This window comes from Symsagittifera roscoffensis, chromosome 5 (assembly GCF_963678635.1).
Source record: "Symsagittifera roscoffensis chromosome 5, txSymRosc1.1, whole genome shotgun sequence".
Lineage (NCBI taxonomy): Eukaryota > Metazoa > Xenacoelomorpha > Acoela > Convolutidae > Symsagittifera > Symsagittifera roscoffensis.
The window spans coordinates 63053543-63077332 of NC_087066.1; the positions used below are offsets into that span (position 1 = coordinate 63053543).

Here is a 23790-nt window from a genome sequence, read left to right on the forward strand (position 1 = left end):
GGGTTCGTTTTCACCATGACCATTTAATCAAGATGAGGTACAAGCAGGGTGAACCAATTAATTTTTTCAACCAAGTTTTTTATGTTATTGATACTCACCACTACTGAAGTTAGACGGCTGGTTAATTGTAGCATTTTGTCGAGTTATGCTCTTTAATTGAATGTTTTTTTTTCATCATGAGAATCTAATTAAGTAGAGGAAGTGGTATGAAGAATCAATCAAAGTTTTAAAACTGATTTTGTGAAATTGTTTATACTCACCACTACTTGAGAAAATAAGCCTGTTTTCATCATTAGAATAGGTCACAGGGGACGAAAAGGCAATGACGATTTTTTCTAATGTTCTTGGGCGTACTCAGGGGCGGATCTAGGATTTTCTCGAGGGGGGCGGATTTTCAAAAAATTTTCGAAAATTTTGACGACCTTTTTTTTTTTTTTTTAGGTCGATCAGATTGATTTTCCGAGCTCTCCCAAAGCAGTAAAAAGACCCTGTTTTGGCCAAATTTTCTGCGCCGCAGGCAATTTTTTGAAAAAACAGGTCAAAAAAGCCGTTTTTGGGCATTTTTGGAAAATTTTGTAAAAAAACGCGTTTTTTTGGCGCGCGCTCCCCCTCGCAATTAGTATATATTGGCGCCTTTAGAAAAATTTTAGGGTCGGTCGGCCAAAAATGGATTTCTTAAAAAGTGCCAAAGGAGGGACCCTTTGGGTTGGCAGGGGTTCGAATCCCTGAGGGGGAGGGCGTCCGCCCCCCCCCCCCCCCCCTAAATCCGCCCCTGGGCGTACTAAAATCATGAAGCGATTTCCTGTTATTGTTATGACGCCTCTCGAACTGCTTCTTCAATAATACTATGGAACTGTACAACGCCGCTTTCCAAGTGATCTTTGGTCACAATTGATCGCCATAACAGGGTTGTACCCTATTCCAACTTATCCTTCTGTAAAAAAAGGTAACATGTTAATTTGCCCCAAGTCAACTTGTCCCAGCCCAACTTGGCCCCACCAGTCCGATTCCAACTTGCCCCAGATGACTACTTGTCCAATGCCATCTTGTCCCAGATAATAAAAAAGTGAAGTTTGCCCCAGATTCTTTGATAACCTCGTAGAACTTAATGTCGGCATAAAGATGAAAGATATTTTTGTTGAACAATTCAGCTTGAAATAAACTGCGGAATCATTAAAACATAGGCTTAATCAAAATGAACTCAAAGCATGCATGAAGAAAATGAAAGCGGCAACATTTCAATGCAATTTTCATGTCGAGTTAAACATTTCAAAAGATTGCTTGCTGATCTTGTAAGCTCCTATAGCATAGTTAATAGTGCACAACACTCTTAATCAAGAAGTCAAGAGTTCAAAACTTGAAGAAGTCAAAAAATTTCAGTATGAAATCGTTGAAATTGAAAACCGCAAGTACTGCCTCGCCCCTAAAACTCCCCTATACTGGGTAACCTAGAATAGGGGACAGGGTGAGAAAAAGAGCAAAATTATTGCATTATTGGCCTTTATCACCTCTCAAAATTTGGACCCTTTACGATGGCTATAAGTTAAAAAAGTAGTGATTTTTTTAAAAATCAATTAAAAATGCCGACAATTAACTGGAAATTATGCCGACAATTTAAAATTTACGAAATAGTTAAATGAGCTAGTGCATATAAATAGTCAACAGCATGGTCTTTGTTGAAATTACTAGAAATGTTTGGGATTTTTGCATGAATATCCCGATATTTCTTCCGCCCTCGATTCTGCGTTCCCCCCATAGCCTTAAAAATATTGATTTTTTGATTAGTTGAGTCCATTTGAATCTTATTCAGGAAAGCGTAGAGGCTTGGGTGGCTCCCTTGAAATAATGCTGTCACTCCGAGATGTCAACCTTCAACGGCGTTTGTCGTTCGTATCAAGCCTTCCGCTGCTCCTTGCGCGTTATCAGAGACAGAGGCGATGGTTTTCAGGAATTTTGAAAACGTTTGTTCCGTTTTGTTTGGCAGTAGAGCATAAAGGCATGGTGGGTAAAATCCACCAATTTGAATGTGTATGGTATAAAGCTGATAAAATTGCATTATGCAAATTTTAAATGTACCGTCGCAAAGCCAAAGAGAATTGTGAACTCGGAGGGCATCATTATCTCGATCACCGAAAATTAAAATTCGCTCAGGATCCCTTACTCCACTGTCGAATAAACAGAAATAGAATATTCCGTCGGAATCATGAAATGCCTGTCTTAAATGATTGGCAAGGACGGGACCAAGTTCTGTTTCTGGCGGTTAAGAGTTCTTTTTATTGCTGCATGACTGGGCAAGGATAATTGAACTGCTTTCTCATCTGTTACTTCCTGGAGGCAAGTGGCAATTATACTACTATTGACAGGTACAATTTGCTGCCTGGCCTCTCTTTTCATTTGATGCATGATCTGATTTGCCTCAACTTTCCCAGGTCTAACATCGTCGCTGTGCTCATTTATTGTTGATACGAGTTCATCTCCTGCTGTCACGGCGAGCATGCGGCATTTGTGTGAACTCTATCTCGCGCATCTCCAGTTCTCAGTAGTTTTTGTCGTTTGCTTTTTGTGAATTTGTGTCCGTCAATAATAAGCGTTCGTTTATTTCGTTGATATTCCCCACGTAAGTTGACTCATAGTTTTTATGTTGGATTTTTAAGAACAAAATGGTAAGCAATGAAGCAAAGCAAAATGAAAGAATAGCCGTGTTTCATTTTGTTTCAAAGGCGCTAATTGTGGATTTTTGTGAAATTTTTGTGTGTAATTATCAAAAATTATGGTTTTTTGGCTCAACTTCAATAATTTTTGATTAGAGTCGTTTGTTATCTCAAAACGAGACCAGTGTACATTAGCACTTGCTGGTCCTCAATTTGAACATCAAAGAATCAAGTAAAAGTGTTAAGTATGGGACAAAACGGCAAAGGACAAAATGTCTTGTGGGGCAAGTTGGCATAGGACAATTTGCCATGTAGGGCAAGTTAGTATAGGACAATTTGGCAAATAGTCCTGTCACCGTTAATAATCTTTGCCATTTAACCCAATAACCAAGTTATCCTACGCCAAATCCTCGTGCTATACCAGTTAATTCTTAGCCACTTCATCTTGCTAATAGTTTAAATCATCGATATGCGTATTCAATGCCGTTTAATTTAAACGGCAAGCGATAAGCGTATTCAATGCCGTAAGCACATGTTCGTCCAGTGCCAGAATTTGACCTCAATTGAGTCGCAATTTCAGGCTAATTGTAATAAATGCTCTGTCAAAAAATAAACCAATTTGTTACTTCATTATTTCACTACTTTATTTAAACTGATTTACAAAATTGATGCAACGCAATGACGTCAATTACGAAGTCCTTCCTTATCGATCCAGCATGTGAAAGCTTGTTGCGAAGATGCAACAGAATGCAGAAGTCGAGCATGTACCGGAGAACAGCAGTTTCAGTGCAATCTGTCTGCAATCAGTGGCTGATAAAAATCCGATCAGCTAGTTTCACCTCGTTTTGCGATAAACAGGGCTCTTAATTGACAGAAAACAGCAGAAAGCCCTCACCAAATGTTAATAGATATTTTGAAATAACCTTACAGTTTGAAAGCTTCTGATTTTTTCACAACGGGATTGATGATTGATGGTTTCGACAGAGTGCTGATTTGTAGCGACCGCGATAATGTGAAAGCCTTTGAAGTGAACGGAGGATTATAACTGTGCGATTGGACCTTGAAAAAGTGCCCAATGCAATTCTAGTCAAAATGAATTTAGCTGGTGTGAACTCCCCGTGTATTTAAGCCGTGATTCACAATAAGATTGAGCATATCTACCAGAATTATCTCAGCGGTTAGTCTAGGCTAATTAGGACATAAGAACGCGCAGCACAATCGTATTCTGTGGCGAACACTGCCCTGAAATATCTCCCATCTTCAAGCCGAATAGTTGACAAATTTGTGAAAAATTGGTGTCGGTGTTATCTATCATATATTTAAATGCGGTATTCACTATCTCGCCATGTTTAAGCTTTTTCAACGTACTATTTTTGTATATTTAACAAATGAATTTTTTAACGTTTGAGCTATATCGTATATTGCAGTAATTACGGTTTTTTTTTTCGATTTTTCCAGTTAAAATTCAGTGTTTATTTCATCAAGTTTGAAATTAGCAACCCAATGGTAGGATATTGTCAGAGTTTTCCCAGGTTTTGCGATTCTGGCCTCCATATATGAATAACCAAATCCTTTTAGTTTACGAGATAGGCAATTTTCGAGATTTTTCAAAATTTTCTAGAAAATCTAATTCAGAAAAATTTCTCAATTTTTGAATTTCTCACCCTGTAATTGGGTGCTGTCAGGGTACTCTCAGGGGTTGCGAATCTTGCCTCCAATTCTCACTTCTCAAATCCTTGTATTTTTCGCGATATGACGTTTTTTTTTTTTTAAATTTTTTCAAAAAGTTAGATTTTAAAAAGTTCCAAAACGTTGAAGATCTCAATCCTGTAGTTGGGTGCTGTCAGGGTACTCTCAAGGGTTGCGAATCTTGCCTTTGATTATGGCTGCTTAAATCCTTGTAGTTTTCGAGATATACGTTTTTTTCAGGTTTTTTTTTCAAAATTTTTCAGAAAACTTAGGTATACAAAATTTCACAAAATTTGAAATTTTGATCTCTGTTGTGAGGCTCTGTCAATGTACTCTTAGGATTTGCAAGTTTTGCCTCCCAATTTGACTGCTCAAATCCTTGCAGTTTTCCTGATATGACGTTTTTTGTGATTTAAAGTTTTATATGGTTCTTCAACATTTGTATAAAAAACTTGAATAAAAAACTTTGCAAAATTTGTAATTACGAACCCTGTAATTGGGTGCTGTCAGAGTACACTCAAAGAATAGTTTTTTGAGTTGTTGAAAATTCGAAGCACCGGAGGTGCGTTACACGCTAGTTTATGATGAAGTCCATGATTGCTCGATGCCGCCACATTTCGCGAGTTTCAATTTGCGAAAATTTTATGGTACTATTTCGCGGAAGCGTGATATCCATTCTTGAAGTCGTGTATCAGCATTGACAGCTCCTGTTTTGAGCACGTCAATTTTAGTGTTTTTCATCTTTTTTTCTAAGCTTGTCCTGTCATTTTTGCCGCTTCTGGGAGGCATTTCGGTAGAATTAAGATTGCAGTAATTGATTAAAATGGCGCTAGCCGAAAGCGATTGATTAGTTTAGTGCAAACTTTTTAATTTATTATGAACCTCAATTTCAGTGACTTATGCACGAAAACGATTTTTTTGAGGCATGTCAAAGAAATTGAACAAGAAAATAGACCTTTCAGTGATGAATACAATAACAACGAATAAGCGAAATAAATAACCAAAGCTGGAATGCTGATTATAACTCCAAAAAAAAAATTCCGAACGAAAGTGTTTAAAACTGATAACCCATTCGAATTATAGCCCACCTCAATATAATCCCCTGTCCGTCTTCTCCCATCTATTTTCTCCTCTACTCATACCTCACTCTCTACCACCCCCCCCCCCCCCTCCAATGCATTTCTCGTCCATACGAATTTAGCTGGTGTAAACTCCCCGTGCATATATGCCTTTATTCCAGATAAGAGTGAGCATGCCTGCCATAAGTATCTCAATAGTTTGTCAGAAATAATTAAGACGCTAGGATTCGCAGTCCAATCGTATTCCGCTCGATTTTGAGCGTGCTGCTCAACTTTCTTTCTTCATTATAATATTTTTAAGGAGTACAGCTTTAAAGATGATACTTTTATGATACTCAAGCCATTAACCGCATGATAAATGAAGTCGGTGTGAAACAGCTGTACGAAAGATTCATTCAGTAAGCTTTTTGGACAATTGACATGGTAACGTTTTCATTTGTCAAATCTTTGAAGAAATTAGACCTCCACAGAAGCCAAACTAGATGTATTCAATCTAAAGTACTATAGCCGTGGGGAACAACAATACGCCAGTCGTAAGAAGTACCGTGAAAAATACCGTAAAAACGAAAGCCGAACAAAAATTGTGAATAGATTCAATTAAGACTCCATTGTAAATTTTCCTTGCTCTCTCAATTGAGCTATTCTTAAATGTTAACTTAACCAATGTCACAATTCAGTCGATTTTCCGAAAAAGATACACTTGTTGAGGTTCTCAGCGTCTTTTGATATTGAGAGTTGATAGAGGACAATATCAGATCATTTTAGTTTTTTCCTTGCTTTCACTAGATTGTATTTTCGTTTTTGGAGATCCTTTTTTTGCAGGTGCTTGGGAAATGCAGCTTCGCTTCAGCGTAAATAGATTTCATTGATTAAGTGCTGCTATTCAGGGTGAGATTATGGACTGTAAGCGAATAATTGATTTGTTTTAAAGAGCTGCAAAACAAGAAGGACTGAAGTGAGTAATAATTATGTTCGCATGTCATTACATTTACCATTGTACACAACCTTGTTATGTATCTAGTTTATTCGTGACTTTTTTAAATAATGCGAAAGGTTATCTGAAAAAGTGAAATTTGAAGGCTACCGGAACCTAAGGAAGGAGACAAGAAAAAGTGAGAGTAGTATGCCTGTGCTGCACTTTATTTTGAGCCTGTCTTCAGTTTTTTTTGTGAGTTGTGTCGATGTAATTTTTGCAACGATTTCTTTCTGTTCAAGTTCATGCATATTTAGTTCTGTTTGGTCTTAAGTTTGTGTTAGATGTTGCATGTTTTCAAAAACCTTAAATGTGTTGAAGAGCTGATCATGATTTTATTGATACGTTTTGACTTTTTGTAGGGTGCCTGATTTTGACATGGCCTTTGAACTCTGCAGCGCTGCAGAGAGATCGGACCTGACCTCCAGAGTGCACCTTCTCAAAGGCCAGTTCCTAGAAGATCAGGGTCAGTTCCAACTAGCCGAAAACGAATTCATAGCAGCCAATAAGCCAAACGAGGCGCTTCTTATGTACATTCACGAGGGTATGCTGGACGCGGCCCAGAAAGTGGCGGACGCGCACTGCACTGTGGAGGAGAAGAACCAAGTGTACACAGCCCTGGGTAATAAGAAGTTCGAAAAGGGAGACTATGACTCAGCTGAGAAACTGTTCCTGAAGAGCGAAAATGTAGAGCATCTAGTCTCTCTGTACCTCGACGTCAACAGATTGGACAAGGTTGAGAATAAATGAATTTTTTGCCCAATTCTCTCCATGCGATGTGCACGGTATTTTGTTCTCCCGTTCCGATAGTGTTAATGAAGTGGAGCCTTTTATCTCCTCCCATCTCACTCAAAAATCAGAGATATGTACTTCTAAATACAATTGTAGGTAGTCGGAGTGGATTATACAGTTGGGTAGTAGCTCTTCATGAAAAAATTGAATATTATAAGATCAAGCGGACCACAGTAAAATACTACAACTGGACCTTGGTTTAGTGTTTCTATTATCTTTTTTTGATAAATTTATTAGTGAAGAAGAAAAATCTACTTTGGCGAAATGTTGAACAATGCATTACCAGGTCCACGACCTGGCTGACCGAGGATACTTGAGTCCAGAGCAGCTGAACAACCTCTCGGCCATGCGCAGAAGAGACCCAATAGGTGTCGGAGCGTCTGGGGGTGCTGGTGCAAGCATGGGTATGGGGGCGGGGGGAGACGCCTCTTCTATGAGTGGGGCTAGCAAAATAGTTGAAGCGAATAGGCTGGCGTCTAATACCAGTAGTCCACATGATATGAGAGAGGGATTGAAGTTGTTGTTTTCAATCACATCTTATGACGTCACAGCTACTGCCACCGCTTCAGTGGACGAGCAGCTGCTGCATTATAATCAACAGGTAGGATCAAATAAATAAGATGCACCGCTTAAAATCTTGTCCTGCAACCAATAGTAATTACATTGCGTTTATTTTTTCGATGATTGTATTAATTGCACACTTGTTTGTTAAGGCGATGAAGTTGATAGAAACACTGTGTGTGCAGAACGGGGGTCGCTTTGTGGAGAATCTGGCCCTGAAGGAGGGAGTGGCGAGGGACTCCAATGGACAGAACTACAATGGACCTCTGTTAAGCGAAGTGGTCTCAACTGTACTCTCCAGACAAACCAGTCTGCACGGGGACTGGAAAAAAGTAGGCTTATTGACTCTTTTTTATTTACTTTGCATTTCAGTTTTCTAATGCCCTATAGATTGTTTTTTTTCAAGGAAAGATTCAAATTTGTTCATGCCTGATGATTATAAAGAATGATTGATTGTTTATCACTTTTGAATGATCGACTTTGTCACGGTGAAATAAACTTGTTTTTGATACTTTGCATTGTAATATACTCATTCGGCTTTAACGTAGAACACAGTTCATGTAAACAATAGTAGTTGGTTGCTGTAAAACGTTCTAAGTGAAGACTGAATCATGAGGTAAATCAAGTTTTTCACGGCCTTAATAAAAGTTTTTGCTATTAACGGGCTTCAATTACCCTTGCGATAAGCAAGGGTATTGCAATCGGGTACTGGACTTTTTTCCGTAAGCAATTTTGTTCACTGAATGGTCAAAATTAGAAATGGTAAATTTAGGTTCAGTTCATAATCAATTCAAATTTCTTTTCCTCTCCGGAACTTTGGGTATGGACGTAACGGATGCGCATGAAACGGCAAAGGTCCTCGGTGCGAATCTGACACAACAGGTTTTTTCCAAACATGAAATAGTCCTTTTCCAATAAAAAATTGTCAGCTTATTATTGTCTGCTTCTGTTTTGTCGGCTTAAGTGCCAAATTGTAGAATTGTTTTTTTACGGTTTTTTAAACATAATTCTTGCTTTTAGTGTTCTGATTTACTTCTGCTTTTTGTATTTTACTAAGTTTTTTCGCTTAAAAACTTATTTTGACCAAATAATTTCGGCCTCTTTTTTTATCGGCTTAGTGCCTAATTTCGAGTCATTTCAATGGAAACATTTTTATGCTCACTTCTGGATCACAGAAAATGCTAAAAAAAAATTTAATAGAAATAATAGTTTTTCATGACAATTTTTTTAAGTTTTTTTTTCCGGCTTGATAGGTTTCGGCTTATATAATATACGCTTGTTGGCCTCATTTTGTTTATATTGCCTCAAAAAGTTTGTGTGTGTGCGTGCCTGTGTTTTGAGGGCGAAGGGCACTCGATAACTTTTATTAGTCTTAAATTTTTCGGCTTTTTTCTTTTGTTTTTGGTTTTATAGGTTTTGATCTGTATTATATCGGCTTAGAGGCCTGATTATTTAATTTGACGAGCAAATAAAGTTTTTTGAGTGTTTGTGTGTTTTGAAGGTGAGATGGATTTATTAATTAAGAGGTGTGTTAATTTCACATTCTATTGTCTTGGATCTTAAACGCCGATCTCTTTAGGGCGTGTCTCTCTGTCTGAACCTCTACAATGCCCTCTCCAAAGTCAGTCAAGTGGAAGAAGGAGACAGGTATGTTGGAATTAGTTTTACTAATTTAGTTCGAGAGCATTCTGTTTTGTATTGAAAAGATTTTTTTTAGTTGACTTGTTTAAAAAAGATCGGATGTTTCTTTCCCTCGCGGATAAAGAGTCTTAAACATCCCGATTGTTCGACTCTTTAAGGATGAGCATGCAGTTCTTAACGAGGGGAAAAATAATGAGGGGAAAAATAATTGTTCGACTCTTTAAGGATGAGCATGCAGTTCTTAACGAGGGGAAAAATAATGAAACTTTTTTGGTTAGTTTTCTGGTCACACTCAAGTAACGATCACGGATCACGGCTGGCCTCAAACAGCCGACTGAGAAGCGAAAGCGTATCCACATCACCACCACCCTAAACCCAAAAAAAAACTTTTTGCACAGTGTTTAAAAACTTTAATAGGAAACTTACGTTTCTTAGCACATGGATTGCTGTTTTTGATTACTCTAATGATTTCTCTGAGGCAATTGGAATTCTACTTCAAAATGCGGATTGCATGTTCCAAGGGTTTCAATGGCAAACTTGACCTTAAAAAATATTTTGGTTGTGAATTATAATAGTGCAAACCATGTTTACGTGACCACAGATACGTGGAGTATGCGGTGAAGTTTGCATGTGTGCACCAGCAGTTCTCTGCTGCACAGAAGATAGTGGACCACGCGTATGAGGATGACCACCCGGTGGCACTGCAGTTGTTCGCCCTCATCAAGCAGCAGGCGGTGGCAGCCTCCAGACAGGAGGGAGACATGGAAGGGGTAAGAGAAAAAGTCTACTGAAGTATAGATACCGGACCAAATCACGAAATTCACTAATCGGTTGGGGCCATTGTTTTTCATTGCTAGGTTGGTTGTTTTAGCGCTGAAAGCCAGTGCAAACGCAAGTAGGGCATTTTGATTTTTTTTAGTTAAGGTCGGAATATGAGTCACTTGACTACAGTTCAGTTTTAATGAGCTGAGGATTAAAAGTTCATTTTTTGCCCCATGTTTTTGTTCCGACCATTCTCAAAAGAGTGGAAGGAATTCTGGCGTAGGATTGATTTTTTCCACAGTCAACTTTGTCGGCCTCGGAGAAAGCCCATATCAACTCTTTTTCAGTCTCAGTCGCGATTAGCATTTCCTTGAAGTTTTTTGTGTCGTGAAAAAACTTGTCTGAATTTTTGCTTTTCAGACTCCTCGCATTTAGTCATTTTTGCGGTGGATGATTTTTTGATTGAGAACATATAAAGGGTTGGTTAATTATTTTTTTTTGCAATGATAACTGGTCGGAACTGTAGAAACCGGGTATTCTTGCTTTTCTTGTTACTGGTATTACTTTTTGTTGTGCTTGAAGTCCTTTCTTCAAGTATTAATTTGGGAACATAGATTGAATCTATAGACTAGCGTCAGTTTAGTGTCTTATTAAGAACCTTTTTTTTAAACTAGCGCCAGCTGTTTATTATTAAGAACCTTCTTTTTTTCTAACCTAAGTCACGAATATTGCTGCAACTTTTGGGGCACCTTTTTAGCTTTTTGATAACATGTGCTTTGACATTCGAATTTTAATAAGTTAACCCAGTTGATGCATTTTAATTCATCAAATGAACCGAAAAAAGCTATTTGTTCCAAACATAACCATAATGAAAACTCGATTTCAGAAAATTTTTAACTCAGTATATCTCGCAATATTTTGAAATGCATAATTTATATATGTGGTTTTATGCTTTGCGATTTGTTACATGCAAAGTTAGTGTGGATGCCTTCAGTTTGTTATTTTCCAAATTATTAATTGCAAAATTGAGTCTACTTATATTTGGTGCTGAATCGCATTGGCAATTTGTTAGCATATGTAGCTGCTTTATTCGTGACTAGTGTTTGTCGGTTATTAAGCTTGAGTGGCTGAGGGGTTAGTGCATGAGACTTAAAATATCTTGATTGCAGTAGGTTGCAGATCGAATCCTAGACCTAGACGAATTTATGCCAATTCGAGGCTTATTTCTATTTTTTCTTTTGACACTTTCTAGAGCTGCTTTTTGTCGTGTTCTCGCTAGTGTTTGCGAAGTGAAGCATCGCCTCCGTGTCAATATTTGTTTTGTTCCATATTTGTGAAAAAGTAAATAAAACACATTGACTGCTAAAAGTGAAGTGATAAAACACAGGTACTGAGAATCTACAAATAAAAAGTTTTGTTTACTGAAAGCAATTTCCGATTTCAATTCTGGCTAATTGTTTGTTTAAGCTTGTGGCTATGGGAGAGGGATTCGACGACCTCAAACAGACTGGAGACTACGCCAAGTACCTAGACCTAGTGCACAAGAAGGACCGAGAAAACGTAGCAACTACTTCTAATTATATTTAACTAAAAATGAAGCCTAATGGCTCAAATTAATTATTTATTTGTCGAACACAAAAACTTTTAAAAGCGGTCTTTGAAAAATACGAATTGTCAACTGTGAAAAGATATTAATTGAGACCGTGAGTCTTTTCATGTGCTGTCGACCCTTAGTCTAATTCAGTCCTTGTTTTAGGGTACGAACAATATGCCAGGTGCACTGAGGAAGTGTATCAGGAGTCTACTGGACCAGGTGGAGGAGGGAGGGGAGAGTAAGCGCAATGCGAACATGTCCAAACTGTTCAGTGTCATTGAGGACTATGGACCACTGGCTGACAACAACAGTCCAGATGTGCGCAATGTCTACAAGGTCAGTCGCAACCAAAACAATGAGCTGACTCTAGATCACGAAAAATTAATGTTTTATAAATTCTTAACGATGGTAAATTAGCTTTCGAACTAACCTAGTTTGAGACTTAATTTTAGAATTGATGAAAAATAAGTGGAAAAAATGAAACAATTGAAAAAGTAAACATACGAAATGTTCGGCTTGTGTTCTTGATAAATGACTCGAAGAATTGCTTTTTTTAAATATAAAGAAATTATTAATCGCTTGCATTTTTTTATTACGCCAAATTAGCAGCGCTTTTTCATTTGCCAGTGAGCTATTTTACAATTGTACCGATTTTTTTGCTTTAACTTCGGCGGTGTAAGTGCAGCAGGCTAGAGGACAAATTTCTCGCCAAGGGCACTATGTAATAGTTGTTTGTGTGTATAAAGGCTATTATGGAAAAGTTGACGTCTGCTCCCATGCCTGGCTGTGAAGTGCTGAGTGTGCAGCCGGAAGACTACAGGCCAGCCCAGTTGAGGAACGAGTGGACGGTAGAGTACGGACACTTTGACAAATTGCGCAAGATACTACTCAAGGAGGTGAGTAGTGGTAGTAGTAACAGTCGCCCCAGAAGATTCTTAGCTGGCTAGGGGTGATAAATTAATTGCATTCGTCAATGTATATTGGTTAATTATGAAGCTACATTGTTTTGATTGATAATAATTTCGGCGAGAGGTCAAAAAATAAAAAAAATTTTAGTTCATTAACCATGACACTGATAATCAAATGAGTTGTACAGGTCATTACCCTAGAAGGCTTAATGTTGGTAGGAGGTAATATCTGCATCTATCAAGCGAGAGAGCGCGTCTTTAAAAATGCTTTTGGTCCAAAGTTGATCTGCGGGGTACAATTGTCCATTTCTGAGAACTCATCAGACATGCAGATCGATATTTATTGTCTGCTTAATAAGAATAAATGTAATAGGAAACAATAACGACCACAAAGAACATCCCAAGTTTATGAACAAAATTTGTTTGTCATGTCAGGTGGATAGCAATGCCTATTCTGGAGAGATGCTGAATCTGCTCTCGACTCACTTCGTCATTGCGCACTTGAGTGCTAACAGGGCCGCCTGCATGACTGCCTCAAAACTGTTCCCTCTTGCAGCCAAAATTACCATGGCCCTCACCATGTTCATACACGAAGTGCCGGCTGACAAGGTGTTTCTGGAAGCGGGCCTGGTCACCCGTCTGGCCTCAATGTCAACCAGCGAGGACATACCGGTGAGTTACTCTGATTAAAGTTGTTAATTTTTTGTTGGTGATGAACGGAAATGACTTCTTATTTGCTTAAGTGCTTTTTTTGAATAGCTACATTTGCTATTTAGTTTCGCGTTTTACATAAGCGAGCGTTAAAGTGCTAGTACGAACCTTCTTTTTAAAAAATCAAACTCGCAAATTAAAGTGTTCATTGAGAGTGTTCACTTATTTGGTGGAACTTTTGCTATAATCACCATCTGTAGAATTTGAAATTTCATAGCATCTGTTCTCTGCTTCATTTGTGACTAGTGTGTATGATTTATTAAGCGTCTGTGGCGGAGTGGTTAGTGCGTGAGTCCCATAATCTCTAGGTCGCAGATCGAATCCGAGACGTTGCACTCATGTTTTCTTTAAAAGGTTGACTTTACTTTTCAATTATTAATTAGCGACAGGAGTCTCATTCATTTCGGTCATATTAGTTTTTAAGAGTAATGAACGTAGTGAGTACTTTTAGATAGGTCTTTGTGATTTTTTTTGTTTTTTCGGGAAAAAGTTTTAAAATTTGACTCAGTTTTTTTTCGGTTTGACTAATTTTTTCAGTTCATTTCGTTTCTTTTGTTAAAAAGAAAGGCAAACTCGACTATCGAACTCGGCTTAATCGGTTTTGGCTTATTTGATATCGATGAGTACATACATGTTTTTCATGGAAACTATCTAGACAGCACATGTATTTTTTCTAATAAGTTTTTGCCAAACAATATTAGTTGATTTTCAGATGATTAGCTGTCGGCTTTAATTCTGTTGGCTTATTTACCTAATATTTTGTTACCTACACCGAAACTACTAAAGATATCGAAAAGATTCGGCCCCAAATCTAAATTTTCGAATGCTCAATTTTAACCCCACTTGGTATTTTCGGTTTTAATTTTTTTCTAGTTTTTTCTTCAACAGTAACAAAGTTTGAAGTCCTCTTTGATAGTTCTTGAGTCTCTTGCTTTATAAAATCCTATAATTGCTGTATCGCAGAAGATGCGAAGCTCAGCTTCGCCTCTATGTCAATATTAAGATCGGAAAAGGCGCCAGGAATGTCAACTGACCATAAGTTTAAAACGTGGATATTCAGCTCTTAAGAGTTCCTCGTCGAAAGTTTTCAGTTGTCAATTTATGTAGTAAAGACACTTATATTGACCGAGTTGATTTTTTTTTCACTTCAAATTTGATCTTTTGCCGTTTGAGTGTCAATTTCTTGTATTAGCAAGTGGCTCGAATCTCTCCTTCGCCTCGTGTAAAAATTGATTTAATCATTGTGCAATGTGTTTGGTGTGATATGATACCAATCAAGAGAAAATGACCAAAGATTGTATTTCTAACAGAAGCGAAGAAAAGTTTTCGCTATCATTATCAGGTCAAAAAGTCCTACTATTTCATCTCAATGTAAGTAATCATTAATTTTTTCGATTCTCTGGTCAAAAGTTGTTTTGCTTCCACTTGCAGTATGAAAAGATATCATTCTCGCATTCTTTCAAAGCTAATTAAAGATGAAGAAATCGAGATTTGTTTGTGTTATTTGAGTTCTTCAGTATATGATGTTTGTGTTGGTGTAGGAGGAGCGTAAAGCGTATCTGCGCAAGATGGCGTTTCTGTTCATTAACACCTTCATCGACACGGTGGAGCAGGCAATGGAGGGCGAGACTGACTTCTCCTCGGAGTACTTGGGAGACCTGGAGCCCATCAGAGAGAGGGGAGAGATCCTGGTGCCCAAGAACGCCAATCAATGTGTGCTCAAGGTCAGCCTAGCTTTCAATCCATTTTTTTGATTTCGTATCTTAACGAACCATGATGCTTGTCCCTTAAATTGGTCGTGCAATCTTAGCTTGTTGCATATTACGATTTATTGACTTCTGTAGCTCAATTAGCTCAATTTACTGGACAAAAATAAATATTGGCTATGTAAAATCAAATGAAAACAGTTTTCAAATATGGCGTGCGCTTTAGTGTTATGAACGAAGTCATTTATCTCTTATTTTGGTCGTGTGGTTTTTGTTTATTTGTTTTCCCTGGAAAAACGCTTAAAATTTGTTCACGCTCAAATTTGATGTTTTTTTTTGCGGTTCGACTTTTGATTTTCTTTGGTTCAATTCAAAATCATTTGCTTAAAAGGAACGCGAATTATGCATTTCAATAACGAAGGTGCAAATGGCACAAAAAAGCTGGGTCAAATTTCAGTTTCACAAGTTGATTCAAGTTTTCAGAGTTCACAGCGGAATAAAACATTTACATATTGATTCAGTTTTTTCCAAAAATAATCGTTCTTTTTTAAGAGTCGATGAACGGAGTTCAGACTTTTATATAGGTCGCGATGATTTTTTTTAAAAAGTTTTCTGGGAAAAGCTCAGGCTCAAATTTACTTTTTTTTGCTGTTTGGCTTTTGATTTCTTTCCAAGTTTAGTTCATTTCTTTTGGTAAATGGAAGGCAAACTCCACTATTGAACAGCGAAAGTTAAAAGATCGCTAAAACGTGATTGACTTCTAGTTTCAAAAATGGTATTTAATATTCGGATTTCCCAGCAAAATAAAAAGTTTACCTATAGTTCCATTTTTCTCAAATTGCGTTGATATTATCGGCAAAGTGCCGATCTTAAATTGTTCTAGAAATTCAAAGAGCTTTAAGGTATCTATTTTTTCTTTGAACTTCGAAAGTTGAGATTTAAAAAAAAAGAAAACAAGTCTGTACTCATTACTCTTTTCCAACTGTCAGTTGGCTTTTTTATAATCCCATGTTAGTTGACTCTTTTCCAACTGTATGTTCTGAAAAATTGAAAAAGGAAAACGGTTGTTCTCTTTTCGAGCTCATTTTTTTCGACTTTGGGTTGATTGTGATAATGACAATTGTTTCATTAATCGGGTGTATTTTTTTAGGACGAGGCGGTGTTTGAGGCTCTGAAGGACTGGGTTTTGACGGTGTCGATGGACAACTCGATCGACTTCTCCAGCGACATGAACATCGCCAACAATGCCGCTTCAACCTCACATGGGGCACCACAGGTGTTCGAGGCATGTGCAGGCAGAGACGACAAGATATGCTGCATCACAGGTAACGAGATTATACTGATGATCTCTCACCTCTTATTCCAATGCTCTTCAAATGACTTGGCCAGCTGCTAAGCAAACACGAATAGTAAATCTGACAATAGTTTTCTTATGTTTTAACGGGGATTGTTGAATAGGTCCCTCTTAGCTGTCACGCTTATGGAAGTAAAATAATTCTATCAAATGATGGCGAGAAAATGTTCAGAAATTAATGAAAAGCTACCATGAAATGCAGCAATGCTTGCTGAAGTCTTTGTTTGTTGAGCAAATGTTCAGAAGTTATTGAAAAGCTACCACGAAATGCACCAATGCTTGCTGAAGTATTTGTTTGTTCCGGTCAAAAAAGAACTTGATCTTTTCAATTACGATGGCCAAAGTTGATTGCTAACTGTTCTATCGAATATTTAGGATCCGGCTCTTAGGAAAAGTGTTCTTTTTTGCATGTAGGCTACCCTATAAGGAAAGGAGGTGGTGGAGGTGCAGATATCCGTTCAGTGGGAAGCTTTTCGTTCTCCCTCAACAACTCAGACAGAGGACTCCTACAAACAGCCAAGGTGAGAGAAAAGATAATACACTGTTTCTGGTCAAGTTGCAATATCCAAGAGCAATACGTGGAAAGTTACGGCAATTTTTTTTTAGTCATTACGACGATTCAATCCGAGACCAGCCAAATAGTTTTTACTTTGACATACGAAACTAAGTCAGATTTTTTTCTGTTTCGTTGCGTTTATTGACTCTTTTCCTTCTGTCTGCTGGCTAAGTTTTTTTTTGTACATATGCACTTTCTCAGGGAGATTGCTTTTGCAATTTCTAACTAAAAGCATAAACTCAAAAATAGGATCAAAAGGTATTTGACGTGGGATAACTTTCGTAAAATTATGAGAGGTTGTTGGTTGCAATTTGGATTACAGTGCTGATTTAAATTAACCGGACAAAAAGCGTTAAACCTGAAATTTAAAACGCGTTTTTCTCAAATTGGGTTGAGTTTAGGTGAAAACTTATGAGGACAAAACTTGCTTAAAATTATAGCAGAATTAAAATGGTGTAATTTGTTTTGCGAAATTCGGGCCCAAAATTTTACCCCAAAAATGGGTCATTTTGGCTTTTCTTATTTAATCAAAAATTACGCCAAAAATAACCAGTCGATCACAGACATAATTATATCAAAGTGAGCCCCTTATTTAGCCCAACAAACTTTAAGAAGGTTTTATTCTCCAAAACATTGTATAAGATAATTTATTTTTGTTTGATAGACAAAAAAGGTCGTTTTTACTATAAAAAATACCAACTATTTATTTAAACACAATTTTTAAACGATTTACAATTTTTTTTGGAGAATAAACCCGTCTTAAAGTTTGTTGGGCTACATAAGGGGCTCACTTTGATATAATTATGTCTGTGATCGACTGCGTATTTTTTAAGCGTAATTTTTGATTAACTGAGAAAAGCCAAAATGACCCATTTTTGGGGTAAAGTTTTGGGCCCGAATTTCGCAAAACAAATTACACCATATTAATTCTGCTAAAGCTTTAAGCAAGTTTTGTCTTCATAAGTTTCACCTAAACTCAACTCAATTTGAGAAAAACGCGTTTAAATTTGAAGTTTAGCTCGTTTTGTCCGGTTAATTTAAATCAGCACTGTAGTTATTGTGCGCTTTATTTGTGAGTTTTTTCTGATGTTCAAAGTATTAGTAGCGAATTAACATGCTAGTGTTAAATTACAAGTGGTCGTGGAGCAGATGTGAGAACGTGATAATCCTTATCTTGTCAATTTCCTATGTTTATTTTACACACTCTTTTTTTAGGTGTATTTTAAAGATTTAAAATACACTAGATTTACAAGATGTATTTTAAATCGTTTCCTTATTTCACTTGTTTTGCCTGTTTAGAGCTTTTTTTTTGCTTTTTCCTCGTTTTTTTGCGAAGCGCAGCTTCGCCTCTGTCTTACACTTGCGAGCTTTGTATTATCTTACAAAGTTCATTGTGTTGTTCGGACTTTCGAAGACAACGAAATATTTATGCTTAGGGTGGTCCTTTTATTTTTGAAAGTTTATTAAATCAACTATTATTTCGAATGGTGCAAGGAAAAGTTTTTCGTTGCTTGTTCACAGTTGTCATCCTGTGTTTTTTTCTTCAAACATCTCATATTCTTCGAAATAATATGCAAATGGTGTCGAAATTCTAATATCATAGGAGTCAGTTATGCGCGATGAAAGCCCCAGTTTACACCGTGTGAATATTTAGAATGCCATTCCAATTGTGTAACCGTCCTCAACGCCGAGGGATTGCCATTTGGATCTTGTGCCTCTGATGGAAATGTTGGTTGCTCTTAGAATAGCGAATGAAATTCTACATCTCACCCAGCACATGACATGACTATATGGGCGGTCCCATTTTGATGCCAGACCATCTGCTAGTCGTTTGAGGAAAAACGTGAACTCCGGTGCCAAAACACCATCTATTGAAGTGACAAGTGGAGTGAAAGACAAGTGCTTTTCTTCACAAGCTGGTCCATACTTATTTTTCTTCTCAATCTCTGCAGTTTTCAGTACATTCATGGGATTGCGGTTTTGGTAAGACGGAGCGGCAGTGTCTGTAACACGGATGTCGAACGATGCAGCCGACTGTCTATCCCAAACCCCACGAGCTGAAAGATCTGCAATTAGTGCCGGGGTTCCATTTTCTACATCTGGTTCTTTTACGTCAGGTTCTCTTTTCACATCCTTCCACAAAATTGAAGCAAGATCGCCCACTTCGTCTCTTATTTCGTTGTGTCGTAGTGTTACCAGTCCGCCCTTCTTGCAAGAAAGTGCATGCTGTAAGTCAAAATCTTGTTGACATCCATCGCATTTCGAGAAAGAACGTTTGAGTGGTTTTCTGTACCTGACACATAGAGCGTCTCTGAACTCTGTGGCCGACAAATCAAAATTATCTTTCAACAAGGGCAGCGAAGTTAGCCACAAGGAACAGTTGTTGTCGATTATTCTCCGGATCGATCGTTTCTGATCTGCTGGTAAAACTGCAAGCAATTCATCGAGTTTATCTTTGTCCACAGCATTTTGTTTCTCCTCGTGGTTTTTTCTTGCTTCTCTCATCTTTGTTTTGTGTAGAGTTTGGTCGAAATCATCTTGGAGAAGGATCGAACTCACGAGACAGTCGGTTGCTTCACGTGAAGTGGAAAATGCTAGTTCGGCAACTTTCTATTGGATTTCGCACACCTAGTCCCCCTCTTTTGACAGGAAGTGAATACAAAACACGATCTGAGTGTGTGACACTAGAAGTTCCTAGTAAGCTTGGCAAAAAGTTTTCCTCCAACATCTTCTCGAGAAAAGTTTTCCTCCAACATCTTCTCGAGAGGAGCAAACAACTGCGACGTATCTTTGACTACTCTCTGGACAAAATTCCATTCGCATTTCAGTGATCTTGTTAATCCAACTAAAGCAGCTTGAGGTTCTTTTTCTGCCACTTAACACAACTCGCCAAGACAATCCAACCATTCTTGGACCTTTTTTTTTTAAAGTGAAACGAATTTTGCCTTCATCAGAGCCAATAAATCCGCCCAAATATCTTCTACCTTTAACTATTCTGATGCCGAACCTGTCAAACAATTGATGAGCTTTTTCAACAAAGTTCGGGTGAACAACCAAATAACTTCTGCTTGGCTCGGGGTAATAGCCATACTTCGGGCCGTTTTCAGTCAAAGATGACAACCATTCAACCAGGTTTTCTAGTGAGCCGAGAGCTCCCGAATCATCTGCATACCATGTTGGTAAATACTTATCTCGGTCTTTGAGTGATTCAATCAATGGCATCAATGAAACACCATAGAATAACATCGCTAGTGGATCACCCTGTGTAGTGCCTTCACTACTGAAAAGAAGTTCTGTCGTTCCTGCAACAATTAGCGGCGCATACCCTCTATAAGTGTTGAAAAGAAATCGTGAGCACCTTGGCCAAAGTATTCTAGCATTCCATAGAGCCGTTTCCCTGTTCAATGCATTGAATGCATTTGAGGCATCCACCAATAGAAGACCATGTCCGTCCTCTTTGGTGCTATTAAACAACTCCTCCACTGCGTGTACAGCTCCTTCTATTCCTGCTTTCACACCACAAGCTAGTTGTTGAGATCCACAGGTTTCTTCGATCTTTTTTGGTCGCTTCGGCCATACATTTACACATTATTCTTCGCAAACACTCACCTATGCCAATGGGTCTAACTCCGGGGCACTTGTCCAAAGCGATCAGACGACCTGACATCAATGCTCGTATTTGGTTCCATGGAATAATTTCGTTAGCTATCTTTGTGATCAGCGCTGCCACTTCGTCTCTCAAAGCTGAACTATGTCCTCCAAATCGAATAAATGCGTCTTTCCAGTGTTCCGAATCTGTTCCTGAAGGTCCGGCTCCACCGTGCATTGACCTCGCAAATTTTTCTATATAAGAAGAAGTGATGGTTACTGTTTCTAACTCAGGCAAGCTGTCTACTTGTATTCTTGCTTCTTCTTTTGACTGTTTTGCTACGGGATGTTTTTCTTTCAGAATGTCAATGACTAATTTTCTTGTTTTTGTTGTGGAATTAATAACTTCGTCATTTGGATGGAGCAAACCTCCGCCAGATTTGCTTGTCAGCCAACGCATGGCAGACCGAACTTTCCCTTCCATCATCATTCGTGCAAAAACCACCGCAGTGTGCTCGTCTTCGGATGTATTTTTTTTCATAGGTTTCCTCGGTTGTTTTTGTGAACATCGTTTGACATCTTGTAGTAGAATATTGAAATCACTATTTTCCCAGTCTTCAAGTCGTCTTCCTATCAAAGCTCTCACATCACGTGTGGTTTTTACCATTGGGTCCCGCTGTAAGATTAATCGGCTGAATACAAGAAGTCGTTCTGAACATTCGTTTTGGTTCAATCGGCAGACTTCTTTCGTTAAAAGATCAACGTATTTACGGCCAATGTTTCCCCCGGGACTAAATACAGTTTGCCTTGGAGGTTCACACTCACAGTCCATCTGTTCCCCCATTCAGTTTCTTGAACTTCCTTAGATACGTCGAGAGACCCTCCAAAGGCGTCAAACAAACAGGTTGTGACGTTTTCTGTAATGGGTACGACAGGATAATGGTCTTGCTCGCTGAGGGTCATAACACGAAGCTGTTGAGTCGCCCATGTATGTTGTTCTTCATTTTCTATTTTGTCTTCGGTTTCGTTGTATGAATCCTCTTGTTCATCGTCACTAACTCTCTGCGACGCAGAAACGGAGTCCTCATTTGGATTTTCTTCCGAGTGATCACGAAAACCAAAATAAGACGGCGGTCTTATCGCTCTGTCGCTTCTCCTCATCATTTCGTGTCGGGGTTGACAAACTCCTCAATAGTTGCAATAGTTGCTATTGTTGCAATAGTTACAATAGTTGCAATGGTTACAATAGTTGCAATATTTGCAATTGTTGTCAATGTTGTGGTTTTTGTTGTTTTTTTCCTTTTCTTTTCTTGTTTAACAAGACACGTGCTATTGTTTAACAAGACACGTGCTATTGTTTAACAAGACACGATGGTCCTTTTATTCAGTCAATTTTCGGCGATCGAAAAAATAGTTTTTTTACAAAGTTTTCTTATACCCCATTGAAAGTATTGATTCCCTGAAATCAAATATTAAAGGATATTTTACCTCCGATCTTTTTTAGTAAAGTAATGGGAGTTCAAAAATTGGCAATTTGGCCATGCTCCGGGCTAATTTATGCTTGCTTTGAAGATTTTATTCATAATGCTGAAATCGTAACACGAATTTTTTATACGTGGCAAATTGTCCCGTACAATAAATTAGAATTGAAGCTAGCTAATCGGTCGTATTAATTTCGTACGACACAAATTTTCACAATTGACCTTTTATATTGTCCAAAAATAGTTTTTTCCATATTTTCCAAAAACTATTCAATATGGGTTAAGGGGCAGTCGGAAAATTCAGGGCTTTGCCCTATATATGAGCAGTCTTGTTCTCTCTCAACTCGTAAATAAAAGTGCTCATGATGGCACTTGCTGCAGTATGGGCTTTTTAATAACTTGCGTTCTCCTCTTTATTAGTGGCTAGTGACACAGTGTAGGGCCGTCGACTTGAGTACCAGGATGTGCGGGGGCTGAGGTTCGGTTCCCGTAGAGTGTGTTTATTGTTTAAAATTCAGTAATATTTTTTATCGTTTTCTTTCTGAAGCTATTAGCGTTTTTCCAAGTGGCTTTGTGCTTGCCACGTGCAACTTCGCCTCTACATACAGGCTTTTTGTTATGAATAAAAACTATGTGTTTAGATGGTGGGTGGCATGGGCAATGACAGCGTGGAAGACAGAGAAACTATCAAGAAACTGACCAACGACGACTTCGAGTTCCTCGTCAAGAAAATGGGCGTCAACTCGCAGTTCTAAACGAAATTCACACTCCCCACCAAACACTCATTCCATTCCCCCCCGCCCCCACCCACCCCTATCACAACGCTTTTGTCAGTTTCAGCCATATTGAATGAGTTGCAGAAAATTGTAAATATAAATTATATCTGTAGATTGTAATGAACTAGTAGAAAAAAAATGTAAATATGTGAAATATGTGTGAGTGAAATGAATAAAATTTGACAATGTTAATAATATCACAAACAATGAATGTAAATCGCCATACGCAATAAAGTTGTCCACGAATTTTTCTCTTTTGTTTGAATAAGATAAAGAAGTGTTAAAAGACGGTAAGCATTGGGCTCGTCGAAGGCAATTTTGATCTACGGTCATTGTTTTGGTATGAAATTTTTTGTATGACCTTTTACGCGAGATTCAGTCTGAATTTGTTGGAACTTTGAAAAAAGCACCGTTTTAGAAAAATCTCAATGATAAATTTTTTCTGATAGATGTAGTGCGTTTTTTGGCCTGCGAGGGCTCAAAAGGGACTCTTCAAAATTATGGGAGAGCTCAGAATTAAAAAAGAAATTGCCGGAATTTTTTTCAAATATTTTCCCCTCCCCTACTATTCAAGGTAACGATTATCCCCTTAATGTAAACGGTACACTGAAGGAATAAGTCATTCAGCAGGATTTTAGCTCCGATTGCTTGAGAAACACTAAAACAAATTCTTTTGAACAGTGATTTTTCAAGCAAGGTTAACATCAATCACTAGTTTAATCAAAATCACTAAATCATGTGCACAGCTTTTGTTTTGTGAAGCATTCAATTCTGCAGCTTTTTGCTCGTAGTTTTTTGAAAATTCAAAACTGACTATTAGCTACTAAAAATAGTGGCCGTCTAAAGGTTTTGGATCGAATCCGGTCAGGACCTGTTTTTAACAAAATTTTTGCAATCAAAAAAATTTCAGCAGAACCGAAAATCTGCTTATGTTTTGACGTTTTATTTGCCCTGTTTGAGACTGTTGC

At 38.0% G+C, this 23790-nt stretch overlaps 1 protein-coding gene across 3 annotated transcripts in view; it reads left to right on the top strand.

The window, feature by feature from the left end:
* LOC134846864 (intraflagellar transport protein 172 homolog) overlaps nt 1–23042 on the top strand; it is a 162721-nt gene extending 139679 nt beyond the window's left edge. The window contains exons 29-43 of one of the 3 annotated variants that reach the window (XM_063864268.1): nt 6351–6374; nt 6499–6531; nt 6755–7127; nt 7471–7785; nt 7898–8077; nt 9325–9392; nt 9988–10156; nt 11616–11708; nt 11905–12078; nt 12489–12638; nt 13086–13322; nt 14903–15085; nt 16218–16392; nt 16836–16942; nt 22688–23042. In XM_063864268.1, the coding sequence (XP_063720338.1) occupies nt 6351–6374; nt 6499–6531; nt 6755–7127; nt 7471–7785; nt 7898–8077; nt 9325–9392; nt 9988–10156; nt 11616–11708; nt 11905–12078; nt 12489–12638; nt 13086–13322; nt 14903–15085; nt 16218–16392; nt 16836–16942; nt 22688–22801 (2395 nt within the window). In that variant the 3' untranslated portion in view covers nt 22802–23042. The remainder of the gene's footprint in view (nt 1–6350; nt 6375–6498; nt 6532–6754; nt 7128–7470; nt 7786–7897; nt 8078–9324; nt 9393–9987; nt 10157–11615; nt 11709–11904; nt 12079–12488; nt 12639–13085; nt 13323–14902; nt 15086–16217; nt 16393–16835; nt 16943–22687) is intronic. The other 2 variants (XM_063864269.1, XM_063864270.1) reach the window with 2 other exon arrangements.
* Nucleotides 23043–23790: the final 748 nt, after the last annotated feature.